Here is a 20,452-nt window from a genome sequence, read left to right as displayed (position 1 = left end):
AAGCTTGTTCCATTTACCTGTAGCAGACGTTATCGGTGCAGGGGTTGTGGACTTTGACGATGACAAACACATGTTGGAAATGAGAGCGGATATTTTTTGGAGTGAAAGGAAGGGCCCCGGGCTCCTGGAACACTATGGTGACGATGTCGTTGCCAATATGCCTCTTCCTTAATAACTATAAAAAAAGTAAAGAAGGAGATATTGAATGAAATACAAGACAAGGCAAACGCAGTAAGAAAGTTCAATTAGACAAGGGTTGAGAAATGCATAAATTCTTCATGCATAAGCCTGGATTTTTTTTCTTCTCGCAAATGTCCTTGCAGTCCAGTAGATAAGAGTGAGAGTGGTTGTCAAACTGACTCAGCAGTTCTTTAACAATGTCTCAAACTTAATGCACCAGCATTTGCTGTAAAAACTCTTATCATACCGTTTCATATTAGATCAAGTAAGGTGTAGAGCCAAATCTATATACGCACTGACTAGCACAAGGACACGCTCATTCCTACTTAAAAAAAAAAAAAAAAAAAAAAATACATTTCTTATTAGCAAATGAAAAGTAATTCAGCTTCTTCAAATATTAGAATGTAGTTTCTGGAATTGGTGAGATCCCATTTGTGCCCTTTAATTCTTTTTCAACCCGACTAATAGAACCAAAAGAAGAACCAAACAGCTTCCTTATCTTTGATTTGCTCACTGTGTGTAACCCAACCAAATGTCTCAGGTCAAGGTGCCTTCAGCCACTGTGCTTCATACGTCTAGAATAAACTGCCTGCTGACCCAAAGTCCAATAAAACTGTGGACATTCAAAACTAAACTCAAAATATTTCTGTTTTCACAAGCCTGCAATTAGCTGTTTATAAAATACAACTGCATTTTTTTTTTTAATAAGTCTGGTCTTTTTGTGTATGTTATATAGGTTTCTGGTCTTATACTTTGTCTTTTGTGATCAAAACATCCAGTTTTTACATAATGAAATGTGCTGTTTAAACAGAACTGCCATTTTTTTAGCATCCCCTTCACACAGGAATATGGAGGATTCTAGGTTAATTTGCATATTTAAGACTTTGAAGAATTGTTACTCCGTATTTGCTGACTGAAAGGCGAAATATATAAAGCCTTCTGAGGTTACATATATTCACCTAACCTAATTTAATTGCTTATTTCTTTTTCGTGTGGAGGATATGTATTCTCCAAAACCCTATTTCATACGACTTGTGTTGTTTGATTGTGTTGATACTTAACCTCATTATTCTGTCTGGAGCAAGGTAGTCAGTGAAGGTCAACACAAGTAAAAAAAACAAGCAGGATTAGAGGGTACAGGGGTGAATTGAAAAGGATGAAGGGATGAGAGAAGCCAGCTGGAAGATTACCACCAAGGGATTAAATTAAACGACCCCACTTCATGAAATACAATTGGAGGAAAATAGAGACCTCCCTTACCCAAAAGCTGCCAATCACAGGTTTAAGATGCACTTGATAAATTGGGCTCTGGTGTGTTTTATTCCAACCCATCACTTTCTACATCCTTTACTACATTTGATTCTGTGGCCGCAGATTTTATTTTATGGGCTCAAAAAAACACTTTCATATAAGTTCTATAAAAACTAACGTGTCAAACCTCAGTCATTTCTATTTTATTGGGCCATTGCTCGCCCATCAGCCACGACATCCATTTAATTCCACTTATACACACAGCCAGACACAGAGGCCCACATAATGCCACACCAGGCCTATCCCCAGGGGATGCATTGATTAAAATCCTTCTATAGGGCACAATCACCATGGCAATGTTCTTGCTTCTAACTGATAGGTCATTACTGTGGTGAAATGAGTCTCTGGGGAAGAAAAGCAGCAGTCAGAATTGGAGATATCCGAAAAGGAAGCTGCTCAGGGAATTGCCCATCCATTAGGTAGCAAGTCACCACACAGAAAAGCAAACATGGTGGTCTGTTGCTGAGGAAAAGAGCGTGGTTTACCTGCTGTCGGTTGTTGGGCGTGTAGGGGAGCATTGTGGACACGTGAAACATCAGTTCGTAGTCCTTGTAGGTAGTGTAAAGAGAATGTGTACCAGTGGAGTCGGCTGCAAGAGACAACAGGGCAGTGAAGGGCCTGAGCTTGATTGCAAAAGTCCAGGATGTAAATGTAATCCCATACATTATTCTAACAATAAATCCAGATTAAGGAAACACAAAAGAGAACATTTTATTGGCCCAAAAAGGTCTTCCCTCAGCAGGATAGGAGGTGTGTGGACTTGCAGTTTTGTAAAAGTTTAAGTTGGTGTGTGATTTAGCTTACTCTTGTTATCCAGCTGAGCTCTGTATTTGGTGAAGCCTTTGAGACGAACCCTCTGACCAAGCAGATCTAAGAACTCATCAAGTGCCGGTCCAGCACTCTCATTATTGTACATCTCCTCTTCTGTGCTTTGGCCCGCCTTGCAGTAGAGAACTCCCACCTTGTGCTGGAAGCTTAGCTGGAATGAGGAACATATACAGACACTCGGTAAGTATCATTTCCTGTCGCTGAGCTGCACCCTGCACTGCATTCATGCATACTGTACATTACACACTCAGAGCCTGCTAGCGCCTACTTTCCATCATGTCACAGCTAATGTGAGGGCCTTCATAACCCTTCCAGGAGAGAGCTGAAATCCCCTTTTGTGAAACAGGCCTGTGAACTCTCAGGATCCCTGAGCAGAGCATAAATCAAGTCAGGCTATTAGCCGCTACTTAAAGAGCAGCTGCAGGGAAAAAAAAAAAAAAAAAGGTGTGGGTATGTGTGTGTTGTTTTTTGGGGGGTGGATTAGAAACATACAGCCTAATAATGTTGGTTTATGGCTAAAGAAGCTAAGGCTATAGAATTCTAATCCTTTCTAGAAGTAGTTATCCTTAAGCTATACTTTTGTTTGCTGAGAAGATCCACATAAAAAAAAAAAAAAAATCAGTAAATGGCAAAGAAAAAAACCCCAAAAACAAGAATAATATATTTCCTTCAGCTGATGTGACTAAGAAGGCTGATCTTTTTCTGTACTCAGACATCTTTGTCTGGCATTGAGGAGTGCTGAGAAACAGGACAGGCAGCTGAATCTTGGCAGTGTTTGCTGCAGATATGACAGGTTAGACATGAACCGCTCCTCTGAACAGACAGGAAGAAACAAAACATCTGGACTGATTCTTCTACCATGGGGAGAGTGAGAGACAGTTTTTTCCACCAACATGAATCTTTTATGGATTACAGATTCTGGATGTAAGCTGAGAGATAAAAAAAAAGGAGCTAAAACTGGGGGGGGGGGGGGGGTGAAAGAATGCACCAAAAAAGATAGCCCCTTAAATTTGGCACCAGTTGCTTCATATTTACAGCTGGGCCACACAGGGGTAATATATCAATCTGCAAGAAGAAAATAGCTCCCCTAAATGTAAAAGCCAATGAATGGGCAATAAACTGAAACAAATTGGAACTGTCTTTTTCCCCATTACAGGTTATCAGTTTTCTGTGTGCTTCTGACACTGTTGTCATGGTGACTCCTCTATCAGGCAGCCTGTTCTACTACGAAGCTCCTGCGGTGATGGAAAGCTATTATACCATCAAGCCCAATGGAAATGGCATGATGTACAATGATTTGGTCATCTATTTTTTTATCCAGGATAATATGGGCCCACTTAACCTCCTGCTTCTCTTAACAGACCAGCCAATGCCTGGGACAATTACATTGCCCTTTGGTATAAAATGTGTCACTGCTTGGAAAGTGCAAACACACTAAGGCCACATAACACTACACATAAGTATATATGCAGATATTTTCCCCTCTCCATCTTATAAGGGAAGTTTTTCTGACCTTTACCAAGTTTTTAATATTATCTCAGACAGTTTCTCTCCTTTGTGGAGGCAAAAACCACAAGACGTAGACATAATGAGCAGAGAGAAAAATGGAGCAAGATTCCCCCCGGAGAGCTCCAAGAAGCACCTGAGGGACACAACAGCATCCTCACACAACATGCAGCACTCGTGTGACATCTTTATGCACTGCAGTGTTCTGATGCAGAAAAACTGTAAAACTGCATCGTAAAAACCTGAACACAATCCTCAAGTACCCTTTCAGACAGATCTATGTCATGGTATATCACTTTATTGCCTTCCTCCTTTATTCCATTGTGATGAGAAGTAGGGTTTAAAAAGCTGTCAAAATGCAGATTAATGAGGAACAATAATGATTGTAATCAGGCCTAGGAGCTGTGGATTAGCTCTTTACACTTGACCCTGAACTGCTCAGGAGACCTTAGAAGTTTGACTATTCAGTTTGCATCTTTGGATCATGATCTCCTGTATGCACTGAGGTGTACTACAGCAGTGTGTGAAGCAACAAAGATAGGACTCAATGCCTCTGGCTATGGTCTTGTTTTGGAAAACAATGGATTCCCTGCTGCAGGTTGTCAGCACTGGCCTAGAGCCAATGAATTTATGTACGTCAATCCTGTCAGGAAGTGAGGGAAAAATGGACCGTGAGATGGACAGGCGGACTGGTGGTACATCAGCAACAGTCCAGGCGTAGTATCAGACCACTGTGTTGTTGTGAAAGCTGAAGTTGAAGGTGAGACTTGTGATTCCTCATGCAATCTACATTCTAATGCACACCTACAGCCAGAGATCTAGTTAGTGACCATAAAAAATAGATTGTGAATGAAATGACAAAACTGGGTTCAGCCAGCAAACCCCAGCTGGAAGGAGGTTTGGGGGTTAGAATAAGTATTCACTGGAGGAATTACATATCTCATTTGGCCTGGAAGAGCCATACAATCCCCAAGGAGAAGATGGAAAGTGTCATTGGGGAGGGACGTCTGCAATAACCTACTTAAAAGTCTTCCCACCATGTGCCATGACCCAATCACTGCTGGATGGATGGATGGATGGATGGATGGATGGATGGATGGATGGATGGATGGATGGATGAACTGGATGGATAGATCGAAATTCTTGGAATATGGTGTTCGAGTTAAGCAGGAACAATAATGAAGAGGAAGAATACTCCATTTACATGTGTAAAAAGTCTATTTTTTCACCAAAATAACCACAGCTGGTGATAGATTACTTTCTTGAAGTTGTGGAACTAATCACATTTAAGCTGAAATTATACTTCATTATAAAAGAGTTGAACTGTGTTGCTGTAGGAATCAGGAGTGATTCACGGACCCCCAAAAGGTTTCCCTTTTTGGCTTATTTAATCAAGACTTTTTTTTTTTTTTTTTTTTTTTTTTTTTTTTAAAGGCACAGTAGTGAGAACAGGTCTCTGAGCAGGGACAAATGTAAATTGTTAACTGGTATAGAGAAGTAAAGATGAGCATAAACATTTGATTAACTTTGCTGATTTTGGCCAAATTATGGCCAAATTATATGAAATACTTATGCATCTTCATTTTCTATGTTTCACTAGAGGAAGGAGTGTTCACCATTTTTCTGGTTTAAGCCATCAAATGTGAACAATAGATGCATATTCAGTAACACAGACTTTCAAGAGAAGAAATGATTTGTGATTTCCATTATAGAAAATCATATCAGATTAACTCGTCAATACACACATTCTGTCATTGTGTTCTACGGTGTGATCTAAAACACATTCACATATGCTCTTTTCTCTTTTCACGCCCAAGGCTATTACCGCTGCATTCACAACTCTGCTTTAGGGATTTTCCTTCTGCAGTTCTGATCATGAACATACTGTGAATGCGGCCTCGCTCCAGGATACTCTCACCAACTCTGCCTTCTGTCTGCAGCACAACAAACCTTTTAAACACACAGCCACAGTCCAGCGCAAAAGATGAGCTGATGTCTATTAAACAGTGTGTTTAAACACACACAAAAAAAACAGAAGCATGTTTTTAACATTTTTACATGTTTGAGAAAAGATATAGACAATTAAATACATAAAACAGGGCATGCATGATCGCTGTATTGCAGCTCCAGCTGGGCAGTATTAGCTTACTTGCGTAAACACATTAGGCAGACGGTCCAAGTCCAGCTTGGTTTAAAAAAAAGCAGATTAAGGGGAGCCTGATGTATCAAAGATTTGCACAGCAAGCATAAAATTAATGATTAAAACAGAACTGTATAAAAATACCTATGTTCAAATATAAAACCAGCCTCCAGTGGACGTTTGGTTTGAGGTCTGCAAGGAGGAGGGCCAGTTGGAAGCGCTTTAAGCCCCACTCAGCCTGGACTCTCCACCTCTAAAAGTAGTTTCTTCACTTTCATTTTATTGCTTTCTTTCTCTCTCCTGGAAGTTTAGACTTCAGTCCTGCCATTTCAAAGCAACTGCACACATTTTTTTTTTTTAATAGCAGAGCCTGCAGAGTTGCATGGCAGGTGTTTAATCTACTGTATGAGCTCTTCAGCGTTTCATATTGGCACTTACTTACAAAGTTTCTTTTTGCCATAATTGGACAGTAAAGTGCGTCAACTTGAATACATTAAACTTTGTTCTGACAGGACACTTCATTGCTCTTCTCCAAGTGTGCAACCGAACCGTAATACAAAAAGAAGAGAGTTGACACTTTCTATTATAAGAGCCTTTCCCTTGTCAGCTTGAAGGATATGCACATGTCAACGAATGTAATTAAACTAATAAGTAGCCAATTCTCTTATCGTAAAACAAGCAATTCACCACCGGCTAATCCTTTCACTCCCCTCGCCATCTTGAGGTTTCATTAGATGAGAAATTAAAAACCTTGAGATCACACAGTGAATCTCTCCAACACCTGTGATAGAGGAGAGGCTCTCTCGCTATTAGCAATTCTGTTCTAACAGAGATAATGCAAGTTGACACCCTCCAACTTCAAGGGAGAATACCAAATTACCTGTTCTCTCAGATGGAGTAAGCTGTTAAAAGCAAGTCACTTCAGCTAAGAGTCTAACTGACCTAACAGCAAAACATGCGAGTCAGATTTTCATGGCTACAGAGAGAGTGATTTCCATTGATTTTATTAAGTGAGATATTGTCAGCATCCCGGCTCCACACAGATATGTGTTGATGCTTTATTCCTCATCCGGACCCCCATTAGCTGCTGCTAAGGTGGCACATACTCTTCCTGGGGTCTGCATAATACAAAGTGTTACCAGAAAAACTCCCATGACATGTCACAGACAGTATAGTAAGCATCTGTTGAATTTGATCTAACCCTAACCTTAAATAAAAAATAAAAAGCACATGCAAAAACAGGATATAACTATCACCTAAGATAGATACTAAAGGTTGCCTAGGTGACAATCCTTCTGTAGTGTTATGCTACAGCTGCTGCAACTGGCTAAAAATGATTGCAGAAATGAATAAACTAAAAAGCAAAAACTGCACAGCATTGGTAAAGCTGTCATCCTTTATAGCCAGATAATTATTTTTTGAATCTATGTGGAGGCAATGAGCAATGGCTGGACCTTCCTTGCAAGAACAAGGAGGTATTTTGAGTTGGAGAAGAAGAAGCAATACTCGTGGCTTCTAATTACTTGAGCTGCAATAACAGCAGATGTCTTTACATTTATTTCGGTCTAAATGTAACAATTTAGCTCAATAGCAAAAATAATTGGTGTTTGGGGGGCGATGACTTGCAGTCCTGCAGCAACATCTTCTTATGGGAACTCTTCCACAGAGCTCCTTTTGCTTTAAAACCTTGTGCTAGTATCAAAGCACTTGACCACAAACTGGTATGATCTGTACAGTGCGACAATAATGAAACTCACCCCTTGTTCATCCAGTTTCAGGAGCTGCTCCGGAACTTTGGGAGAGTTGAGAGCCAGCCTCAGACACTGGATATTCAGCTCAGGGATCACATATTCTAGCACTTCCTTAAGCGGCAAGCCACGGGCTGTTCCATGTCTTGCCGTGGATGGTATGGCATCTTCCAGGATGGCTCCACGGAGCGTTGTCAGCTAAGAGGAAAGACAGCTAGTCGATTACTTTGCCCGTGGACCACTTTGGAAACTTAAATCCTAAATAATTAACAAGAGCTAACTGTACAGCATATGTTAAATGTTTTCCACTTTTAAGACCATTAATGGACCTGTAAAGCAAAAGGCCTCGCACTCTGTAAACCCATGCTGTTGTTTGGAACATTAAAGACACTTTTACACCCATAAATCCTATTTCCATCCACACAGCCTGTGGACATGAGTGTCCGCAGTCGATGGCTGTCCAACAGAAAGGCTTTCTGAAAAGCAGCTTACTTAACAGACTTAGTGAAAAAGTGAGAGCAAGAGTGGGACAGAGAGGGTACTCAGGCTAAATGATAGGAGAAACGCACATATAGGCTCCAGCTGTTGGGAAGTTAAAACACTGTATGCATGCAACTTTCAGACCTACAATGACCCAGATACATTGTTCTATCATGGGAGTGGTGCTTTATACCAAGAATGGTGCTAGATATCAGTGACATTTCCCTGCCTGACACATCTGTTGCACCTGAATTATTCAGTGAATGAGACCAACCAGCATCAATCAAGGAAAGCTTTGCGTACACCAGGGGCACTCAGACTACGCATCTCAGTCAGTTTTTGGATTAATGATGTTGAGAGTGCATATGTGTGCGCGTGTGTGAGGGAATGAGCAAGCAGGGATGATCACACCAACAGGATCTCAGTTTGCATGACTGGCCAGAATCACTGGACACATTATGGTGCTGGAAGCAGATTTGCTCGTACTGCTTGACTGAGCCCTAAGCTAAATGACCTTAACGTGTCTTGTCAAATACAATATCAGAACTTTGGTAAAACAAACAAAAAAAAAACCAAACAAAAAAAAAAATTTCTACATAAATATATATACACACATGTATGTGTATATATATATATATATATATATATATACACATATACATGTATGTATGCATGCACGCATACATGCATACATACATATTTGTATATAAATATATATATATACATATATATATATACATATATATACATATATATATATATATATATATACATATATATACATATACATACATATATATACATATATATACATACATATATATACATATATATACATATATATACATATATATACATATATATATATACATATATATACATATATACATATATATACATATATACATATATATACATATATATACATATATATATATATATACATATATATACACATATATATACATATATACATATATATACATATATATACATATATATACATATATACACATATATACACATATATATACATATATACACATATATATACATATATACATACATATATATATATATATATATATATATATATATATATATATATATATATATATATATATATATATATATATATATATATATATATATATATATGTATAATAAAAATTCAAAGTATGGGGAATTAAGTGCTGCATAATGCTGAGAAATACAGGTATGACATGTAACTGACATGTCTACCATATGTCCTGCCCTACTGACTACCTTAGGGCAGGACATATGCATACATACATACCTATTCCTCATCACATAATTAGAATTTAGAAATTATGCGTATAGAAAAGGTTCCAAAATGTTTAACTTCAACACTGATGCCACGTAAAGGTCAATTTCTTGGCCTAATGGACACTGTAACCTAATAATCTGTAACCTAATAAACGCAGATCAAACAGGCTGTGGTGAAGGATACCAAACTCTGCTCCTCGAGATCTGTTATCATGCCACTTTTAGATTCATCCATTCTCCAACACAAATGAAACAAACGTCCTTCAATCAGCTCTGCAGATGCCTGGCAACAAGATGTTCATTTCATAAAATGTGTTGGAGAAGGGTTGCACCTAAAAGTTGGTGGATAATAGATCTCAAGAACCGGACTTTGATATGCCTGCTGTGGAGAAACATCCCAGTATGCAGCATCCCAGTACAAAACAAACATGCACCTATATTAATTAAACTGTTGTGATCATTTCTGCTGTTGGTATAAGCTTTGTTCAAGGTTGTATGAAAAGAACAATTGTTACCTGACTTGTCCTGAAAGTGATCCGATAGTTGTGCTGCATGCCGTCTTTCTCCTTTCCGTCATCCAGCCTCTCCCTGCGGATGCTCACCGCCACAGGTCCCAGATTGTCATCTACCCCAAAATAGTTTTGATGCTCTGGAAGTCATGCAAGAAAGATCTGAGTCAGATACATTAAAAGGCTTACATTAAATTGCTGGCAAAAACTTGAAGGAATGAAAGCAAACAGTCAAATTGATGATTTAAAATAATATTCTATCACCTGGTTCACAGATCAATCAAACAAATGAATTTACATCAGCACAATATCAACTTATCTTATTAAGCCTATATATTTACTTCATCACAAATGCTTTGCAGAATGATGGTGGCCGAGCTGTGATGCCGATTACAGAGCCGTGAGTAGAAGCTTGAAGCTAAAAGTGATTCCCTTGGATTAGAACCTGAGAGCTCGGGTTTATGGCTGCAGCATTGGGATTTAAAAAAGTAAAGATATAATTAAAAAAAAGTATTAAATACAGGCTTGAACTTTGTGACATCCTCCAGCCCCAATACTCCACTAACATTTCCACACCTCTTACATACTTGTAGCAGAATTTCTCATTACAGCAACATTGTCGTGTTCATAATGATCTGTCATGAAAGACGGAGTTATAGCTTTAAAGTAAAGCATGTTTTTGGAGTGCTGCAGTTATTATCTACACACATGGAGAAATGAAAAATGCTGACAGACCCAAAGGGCTGCAGGAGAACCTGGCAGTTTTTCCTTATTGTTTTAGCAGAAAAGGTTTCAGTTCCCAAGATAAATTCAAACCCATGACAAAGTGATTTCATGGTATTAACCTTTAACTAGAAGACCAGCAGGAGGTTGCTGTTGTTTAGGCTCGGAGTGTTTGTGCCTTCATGCTGAGCGCAACTTTGACATTTTTGGGGATTATCAGATCAGGATGGCTGCTGGAGCTCTTACAGCTGTCACATCACAGCAGAAAGTGTTTGGTGTCTTAACCAGTTGTTTGTTTGAGGCATTTCTTTCTTCAGTATCTTCATGATGTTCCAATTACCTTCAGAGACCTGAATTTTAGATTTATCTGTGGTTTCAAAACAACCATTATGTACTGGGTGCATGTTGATGATTGCACTCCACCTCTCACTCAACTTCAGCCAGAATAGGCTCCAGCTTCACTGGCATCCTATGTAGAATTAAATAGATATAAGTGATGGGCGGGATTAACGGATCACGTAACCAAGCAATTTGTGTGAGCTGTTAATAAACGACAAAAAGGAGATTTATATAAATTATAAATTTATCAGTATCAGGCAAGGTTGGAAGATTATAGATGATACATCCATTAGTTCATCAACATTATGTGAACAGTCATATGCAAGACTGGCATCACATCTAGTTAACTAGGTCTTGTGCACAATCTCTAAAAAAGAAACCCTCTGAGCGCCTCCAAAGTTATTTCAAAAATTGATGGGAGATTTTCATTTAACTTGCAGGCTGGGGGTCAGACACATTTTAACCCCTCCTCTACACAGTGTGCATGAAAATAAGAAGATGTGATGGGCTCTATGCTCCTTGAAGGGCAAATATTTTTTAATTTGTCTATGCATGATGATCTTTTCCTCCTGCAACACCCTGCGGTCCAGATGTCAATTTGCAAAGTAAATTTATAATAATCTAATGGGCAGATTGCCATGAAATCTACTAATTATAATTGAGTCTTCTGAGAAATTGAAAAAAATGTCTCCGTGTTTTCATGTCAGGTTACTTTTGTTCAGTCTTTCCAGAAGTTTTCTTGTGTATTACTTCACCTGTGTGTGTTTTGAGTGAGTGTTTAGAAAATTGGCAGAAGCAAAGCTCTCCATACACTTCAGTGTCTTGAGCAAACACTCCGTAAGCTAGGCTAAAGCCAAGGAGTAAGACCTGGATTCAACAGACAACAAAACTCAAAGCTCAGCAGGGAGCTGCAGTGCAGTCAGCCACGAAGAGCATTCAGCTCAAGTTTAGATTTTCTTGTTTATGTCATGAAGAATAAACGGTGGTAAAAAGCTGATTCTTGTCACTGTAGCATCACCGTTTTTTAACTGCTTGTTTTACTAAAGTACACCATTTCTATAAACTCCTGTATTTATATTTGATACTTTTTATATTTATTTAGTCTTAACTCTCTAACAAATTTGACTTCAGTGTTTTCCTAATGGAGATCCTTCACACTGGGTTGCTATGCCTTGCTATGGTGGTTGCCTCCTGGGTGGCTGAGAGTCCTACACTGCAGCCCAGTGGCACTGGTGTGGACACTGGCCTGCGATCTGTGGTCATGAGTGGGCTGGGTCTTAGTGTGATCGATCGCCAAGATATTATTTCTTCACAGCAGCTTCAAGCCAGCTGTTTATTTCTATAATAATATTCAGTTAAGTAGATAGAAGTTAGAGATTGGAGTGCAAAACAGGATGGTGTGTGTGCTGCGGAGGTGGTGAGGGGGCATGCATGTATATTTGTGCATGAATGTATGTGTAAGACAATGAAATTTTGATCAGGTTTGTTTTTATTTTTTTAAAAACATTTTTTGATCATATACTTGGGTTTGTGACAACTTGCATTTTTAATGTGCCGGTGCCACATTGTTTTATATGTAAATCACTATTTTTGTATGAAAAGTACACTATCAATAAAAAAAAAAAAAGTGATTTTATCTTGTCAAGAACCATCTACAATACTAAACTAATTGCATGGAGCCTAAGCTGGGTTTACTAAAGAATGCATAGCTTGTAAAGGACAGATAAAATTGAAGGGAAATCCTCTGTGAGCCATAAGGTCAAATAACAGCAGAAGGGCACTCTTGTGACTGGGTGAATGTTAGTGAGGTGGGGGAGGGAGGTCGGGGGCAAACGGGGATCAAAAGAGCAACAGCTCAGTGAAACAGACAGCGTTGACTGGATGGGAAATCTTTTTGTCAACGCATTTCTTCAACATGCCACGGCTGCTCATCACATGCCGCTGATGATTTGCAAAAAGGTTGCAAAATGACTAACTTCAACACCGATGCTATAAAAAGGCCAATTTCTTGTCTTTCTGACACTAAACGCCTCTAAAATCTTTCAAATCCCACACTGCATGCTCAAACTTTTGACATTTTAATGCTCTATAATTTTCTCAATTTGAGGTCATGTCTCTACAAGACACATCTTTCACTTCACCCGCTGCTGCATATCGCTATGTCCACCCACATACAATATGTGACCCTGACCTGCACAGAGCACAGCTCGGTCCTTTGGTCATTTAAAAAAAAAAAAAAAGAAAACCAAAAAGCACTGTTTCCATTAGAACAGCCTGGGGAGAAACTGTCCGGTTGCTAAAGTAAGAGAAGCTGTGGGTGGTCAATAAGATCAATGTTGAGCCCAGGTTGATAAAAGCCATAAAGTGGTGACCCGTGGCCGTGTTTGAGTGAGTGTGTGTTTGTGGTAAAGTGCAGGTGATGACAGGCTTGTCTATCCAATAAAACACCTTAAGAAAAAAGGGCAAGGGCTACATCCACATACTGAGAAAAAGGAATCTCCCACAAAAGAAAAAAAAAAAAAATCTAGAACATCAGAGTCAAATCTGATGGCAAAGCAGGGGAATATTAGCCGGGTTGTATTACCTCAAACAACGCCTTCAAAGAGCTACATCAGTTTTAGGAGGAGCAGTAAATGATTATCCAAGACAACTTAAAGCTACATTCAGTCAAACCAAGTGAGCGCATCTTTCTGAAGAAACTGAGAAATCCAAGTGTGAAAGGTGAAGCAGCTGTTTTCTGGGGGAGGTTTAAGGAGGGGTAATTCAATCTGCTGAGAGCAGCAAGCGCAGACAGTTTGGGGGGGGGGGGGGGGGGTATGTAAAATGTGGTGATGGGTTTGGGCCAGCATGGTAATTCCAGCCTCAGTTACATAGGTGTTTTAATGAGGAAGCTGGGACCTTGGCGTAGCTCTGCTGACCCTAAAAGCTTCATACTAGTTCTCCTCACACCCCTGAAGTCCCCACGGGGAACAGCTGCAGCACACCCTTTCGCTCACCTCTCTCTTCTCACATGACTAATCATAGTTTCTCTGCAGGGGTCAGGCTCATATCCTACGGAGGAGATGGCTGCTTCATTGCCAAGACAGCATGACACGCACCCTCACACCCAACACAAGCGTGCTATTGTTCTGGACTTCACTTCATATGGCACTAAAATTAGTGGTCCATCAAGATATCTGTCCCACAGAGCTTAAGCTGTTCCATTTTGGAAGTCAGGAAAAGTCTTGTTTCAAGGAAATGAATTTCGTCTGGACAGTTTAATCATCCACAACACAGTTAAATCCTTTTGTATCATCACTGTTGTAAATCTGTAAGCTTGAACAATAATGGATTTATCATAAGCACTGCTTACCTCTCCCATAGAAGTATTTGTGGTAGTAGTATGCTCCCAGATCAATGTGCTCAATGATGTAGCGTTTGACCTTCTCCCTGTGGATGGGCTGGTTTTCTCGAGGCACCTCCAGTACAGAAACTCCTGCGTTTGTACAGTGTGAACTCAGAGAGGACTCAAAGGAGCAGCTCTCTGACACGCCGCTGTAGTTGGCACTGTTGGCTCTGGAGAGGGAAATCTTCCTCTCGCCCTCTCCACCGATTTCGTTGCGAAAGTGCGGACAGCTCAGAACCAAGCTGTTGCTTTTTCCATCCCCCTCATCTACGTCCAGGTTCTCCTTAGGGTTCAAGTCTTCCCTGCTGCCGAGTGGAGACTCAAACATGGGGGGATTTCCACTACTACAACCTGCTGCTCCACCATCTGGCCCTGCTCCGGGTCCAGGTCCAGGTCCGGGTCCTGTCCCAGCAACACCTCCTGGCACCCCACCTGCCCCAGTCCCTACTCCTGCGGAGGCAGCCGAAGCCCCAGTGGTGGTATTCTTCCTCTGGCTCAGGTTAGTTCTGCTTGCAACTGCTTCACTGATATTAAAGAGGACGCTCTGGACATCGTAGTGAGCAAAGCATTTTTGGAAGCTAAGTGGTCGCCTGTCTTCCTCTATGGAGAGACGCAAAGCATCACTTTCGCTCTTTATGGTCCGGAGTTTCCTGAACAGTGAAGTTTCTGTTGACTCGGATTTGAGACGCCGCATAAAGGACTTCTCCCTTTCCCGGCTGTAGAGGAAAGAACTATCTATGTAATCGTAACCTGGAATGTGGACGATCTCACCCCTGGCGATCTGTGCTGCTGTTTGCAAACTCGGGGAGAGGGAAGCGTCGCAGCGCAACAACTCTGGGAAACCCAGAGGTGGTATGCTACGATGGTCCAGGTTGTCCACTCTGTAGCCCCTCAGCATGGTGAAGAAACCATCCCCACCAAGGCCCTGCCGGTCGATGGAGGATGTGCTGCCGTATTCACGATGCAGGGAGGCTCCGGTGTTTGGGTTAACAGCACTCTGGTCCATGATGTCATCGGAGTCAATGTCACTTATGGTGACATCGCTGTTGCTGCGCTGACGGATAGGGTGGAGACCCCTCAGTGGGGAGTGGCTGAGCAGGTCACTCAGTGTGTATTTGTCATTGTAGTCCATGTCCATACAAACGCCCTCGCCTTCTAATATTTCCACAGTATGTTCCTGCTGTCCATTCTGAAACACCGGTATCACACTCTGGTAGTTTGGTGAAGGCCGTCCATCCCATCCATCTTTCCTCGGTGGCCATTCTGTCACCCTGGCCCTGACTCCCATTTTAGGCATGGCCGGAGTGCCATTTGTTTTTCCAGCACCATCAGGTTTCACCTGCATGCTGGAGGCTGGTGGTCCCATGCTTCCATTGAAGGCTTTGAGTTTCCTGTTGAATAGCTCCTCTGACTGCATGACTCTGGAGTATTGTTCTGGGCCTCCCACAATTCCCCCAAGGTTTGATTTGTTATCTGTCACAGGGCTCAAAACACTCATATCCTGCTGGTAAATTCCTTGAAGCATAGACTTTCAGGACACATCTTCATCACATCATGTGATTTACTCAGTGGTGAGAGCAGGAGGAGCCTTTTTCTTGAGTCAAAGAAGCAGCCGTCATCATAACTCATAGAGGGCTGGTGGTATGACAATCAACACAAGGCATTTGGATGTCAAGGACAAGTGTCTGAGACGCAGTGAGGCCCGGCAGAGAGGAGTCTCTTCTCCTAGCGTGCCACCGATGAAGAATGACAGCTGGAAGAGTTGGATCTGCACAGAAGCAAAAACAGAGGAAAAAATGTTAAGTTCACAGCAAGATATTTTGATTTCAAACATCAGAAGAGCAGTTTGTATGTCGTGACACACTCGGTTAAGCTGCAGAAGTCATTAAACTGCTAACCTTAATCGGACCTGCTATCTTGTAGTAATGTAGTATGTAGGGAGTCTATTTGGAGTATATCACCAAATACTGCTAATTAACATGTTGGGGGGGGGGGGGGGGGGGGGGGGGGGTGTTATGAAATCATAACAAGATAGATACTGTTATTTATGCTTCCAACCAAACAGATGGTACTGAACCAAATTAGAGGCACACCAGGCAGATGTTCAATTAAATGTTCACATGAACCAATATTTCATTCAACCACTTCCAGCAATGCAGTCTGCAAATTATGCAACACGGATGTTTTCCATGCCAATTCCACTTTGCCTTTTTTATCTAACGATGGAAAATTAATAAAGACTTGACTGTGTAAATTAGCAATAACAAGTAATACAACAGTTATGTAATGACAGGTGAAATTTACTGACAGGTTAAGTTGCAACTTGTTCCACTAATGTAACCATTTCACATGGTCAGTTATGGTTGAGAACTGAGTCAACAAGCAGACCAAAGCCTGATATCAGCAGTTTTACTGATTAACCTGAACATTTGAGGACAGACAGAGAAGGGAAGCATGCAAGGCTTGCTTGTCCTTGAAAAGCAGTTTTTGCTCCCTCGGGTATTTCAGATGTCAGATACAACATGCTGCAAACTTGCATGGTTGCCATTATAATCCATAAGTAATGTTCCCGCACATCAGCCTTGTGAAAGCTCTAGGTAAGGAAGGCATAAGGTAGGTCATGCAGTCTTTTTCATCAGTAGAAGACAAAAAAAAATACTGCAAAGATGACAGTGAAGGGTGCACCTATACCAAAGCTGGCAGCAAAACAGCAAAAGGGAAACAAGCAACTTATGGAAAAAACAAGTAAGCTCCTCTCATCGATCCCATGTCATATTAGATTTGTTGTCCTGTAGCTCCAGTGGGATTCTATGAGTGAGGTGTTACATTGGATTCATCTGCTCAGACAGACTTCTGCATGGAAGATCACACCGCACCACACTCCAGTAGAATGGGAAACTCGGGAGTCTTGAGCATTGACCTAAATGCTTTTTTCTTGTTCTTTGGTGGCTTGCCTCGTTTCTTCTAGTGCTGCATTCATGTGAAAACCCCATGAGTTATCTAGGAATCCCTAAACATAACTGAGAAGATAGCACTGAAGCACCAGTATAGGATTCAGTGAAGATAATAAGCTCCATTAACGCTACTCTCCTTTGAAGATTTTTTTTTTTTTTTATGAACATGGTAGAATTGTAGAGCTGGTGTTTCGCTCTTTGCCTCCAAGGTTTAATATGATAGCTTAGGTTCCAATTCAAACTGTTTACATTTCTCTGTGTCATTTACTATTAAGGAGGAGGATAAAACTATTTTGGGGAAAAAAATGTGGGCCACATTAAGATTAGCTGCAAGCCAGACCAGACCAAATACACTCAGGAGGAGTTGGAAACATTTTAATAATAAAGCATTCACTTCTGCCTGCATGGATGAAATAGAGGTTAATGCATGCATGACCTAAATCTGTAGGAATAGAATGGTTCAAGCAACTTCTCAGTTACATGCAGTGAAATACCATCCACTTCCTCTCCAAATATGGTCCAGACTGTTTATGAACACAGCTTCAATAACAAGCAGGAAAATGCATGTAATCTTGTTGTATTTAACATGTGGATTAGAGATTACAGTAGGGCACTGTGTGAATGCATAATAAAGAGAACTGCTGTGGGAAACAATGTCACAAACACCAAAGAATGAATAATGGAATATGTGTCTGGCTGCAATGAAATGAGCAACACAAAAGGCACTTTGTATCATTACAGATAATGCCGTTGTCTGAGGAGCCTGAGTGACAGATATGGGTGGGAAGGTTTGGATTGAGTTATTTCTATATGAAACAATGCCAGCAATTATATCTGACTAAATTGTAATCATCATTAAACATGCTAATTAAAAAAAAAAAAAAAAAAAGATTTAATGAAAAGAAAACAACAGAGATCCGTATGAGATGAGATAAGGCTCCTGAAATGAAGATTCAGTTCAGGTTTGCTTCCCAAGCAAAAGTGACTACAGCAGTCGGCTGACCAAATTCCAAAATGTCAAGTGTTGACTGCCTTTTCAAGCTCAAAATTATCGGAAGAGACAGCAAAACGTGCTACCTGAACACACAGCCTTATCAATGGTGGCAGTCCAACAGAAGCTTTTACGGATGGCTGAGGACAGGAAGAACAAAGAAAGTGACATTCTATAATCTCCCCTCATGACAACAAACCAGCACGCATGACCTCTTATGGCTGCCTGAAAAGGACTGAAAAAGAAAGAGGGGTGTAATGTTTTTACAAACCCGACAAGAAAGTACTATCAGAAAATACTTGTTTATACCATCACTTTCTTGTTAGAAAAAGTGGTATAAGAACCAGGTGAAAGCCCCAGCTTCCATCTACACAGAGATTTTTTGCCTCTGGTCTCTTTACTCCTGGTAAGGATTTTTTGCTAAAGAAAAAAGGGAAACAGGAAACTTCATTGTTTATGTACAAGCAGGCCAGTCGGTATGTGTTTTTGCTGCTCCACGGGGTCAAAACAAGGTTAGTTGGTCTCAAAGACAGGACAAGATAAGATAGTGAACATGGTGGTCCGTGTATTCCTTTCCTTTTCTTGCCTTGGTAATTTTTCCCTTGACAATGATTAATGAACACACTTGTACCATGTCTCACTTCACATGCAACCCCCCAGCTCCCCTGACCAAAAACCAAGTGCCATGAGCTACTTGGTCAGCAGAATCTCTGTTTCTGCTTGGCCTGAAGGAGGAGTCTGTTTTCTGTCCTTTCTTTTGTGGCCGTCTACACAAGGGAGGCAACAGATGGAGGGTGGGCGGTCTGTTTCCTAACAGCTTTTTGCTAACTGGAGCAGTGCACTGCCATTAAGGGTGTTTAAGACACAAGGCCTGGTGTACAGGGGGATGGAATGGAGAGGGTGAGATGGGAGAGATGTGCAGGACTAATTACAGTAATGAACTCATTTTCTGTCTCTGATGTTGGATAGTCTGTCTTTCATCTTGGTTCATCCAGAGAGGAGTGGCCCAGCGGTTCTGCCAGGTCTTAAAATAATCCTCCAACATTGTGGCCTGATTAAAGGCCCCACAGATATTAATATGCTGTCAGAAAAGTGAGCACATTATGTCCACCACTCCGAGATTATTACTCTTCTTTTATTTAAAGCTGATCTCGCCACAGCAGGGCACAGTGTATGATGTCAACCGGTCCTGACAATAATATAAGACTCACTTACAAAGTAACATTGACAATTCATGCAAACTGTCACTGTAATTATGGAGAGGAAGCCACTTCTAACCCCAGCTGTGAATCATCTTTTAGTTGGCTGTTTGCTCTAACTCTGCAACCAGCCCACATGTTTACAGTTTAGGATTCATCTGAATTGTGCAGTGTTAGCGATATGGACACAAAATAATAGCAGAAGGATGTTTTACACAACATGCTTAAGACCAGTCAGAGCTGATGGCACTTCATAGAAATTAGGCAAAGACATTATGCTCAAAAGCAGCGCAGCTTCCTTAGCCTTTAAAAAATGGTTTTGTGAGGAATGCGTTATCCTTTGCATGCCTGATTCGTTAGAAACAAGGCCTGTCCCAAAGTCCCAAACTTGTCAAAAATGACAAATCTGATGTCTAAGGTTACCTTTTAAAATATCTTGTGCTGCACAACCAGTGGAAGCTGAGCTTGTACAGGTTTAGATAATTGAATGTTACAAATGCAGGGAGTCACTTTGAAGTCACACTTATTTTACACAAAATACCAAAATCTGCATACGTACAGCCATCGCTTGGTGGGCGTGGTCACAGAATATTACATAATTAGTAGCTTAGTATCAAACTGAAGCAATAGCATGTTTCTGGAGGTGGAAAACCACATGGGCAGCCATGAGACGATTATCTTTAAGCCCAAATTTGTGCATTCTTCACTTACTCATTCCTCTAAAATGTAAAACCCTTTAGTGTCCAGCCGATTGCCTACCATGTCAAAGTTAAACATGCTTGTTTAGCCCTGACAAAGCTGCTGGGCCACTCTGAGTCCTGGAGTGAACACAGTCTTGTGATTAAAGCTCATTATCTTCAATGAGGCCTCGT

At 40.7% G+C, this 20,452-nt stretch overlaps 1 protein-coding gene across 2 annotated transcripts in view; it reads right to left on the bottom strand.

Moving 5' to 3' along the window:
* Positions 1–20,452, bottom strand: part of LOC306762434 (signal-induced proliferation-associated 1-like protein 2) — an 85,775-nt gene that overhangs the window by 41,045 nt on the left and 24,278 nt on the right. For both annotated transcript variants that reach the window (XR_013771498.1, XM_079248893.1), the window contains exons 2-7: positions 14,404–16,204; positions 9,996–10,129; positions 7,723–7,911; positions 2,296–2,470; positions 1,977–2,080; positions 18–175 (exon numbers count right to left, since the gene is read on the bottom strand). Coding sequence is in view for 1 of the 2 variants with exons in the window: in XM_079248893.1 (XP_079105019.1) it covers positions 18–175; positions 1,977–2,080; positions 2,296–2,470; positions 7,723–7,911; positions 9,996–10,129; positions 14,404–15,961 (2,318 nt within the window). In the remaining variant the exon portion in view is untranslated. The remainder of the gene's footprint in view (positions 1–17; positions 176–1,976; positions 2,081–2,295; positions 2,471–7,722; positions 7,912–9,995; positions 10,130–14,403; positions 16,205–20,452) is intronic.

This window comes from Telmatherina bonti (assembly GCF_933228915.1).
Source record: "Telmatherina bonti genome assembly, chromosome: 11".
NCBI lineage: Eukaryota > Metazoa > Chordata > Actinopteri > Atheriniformes > Telmatherinidae > Telmatherina > Telmatherina bonti.
Note: the sequence above shows the minus strand (reverse complement) of the source record. Positions and strands in the feature narration are given on the sequence as shown.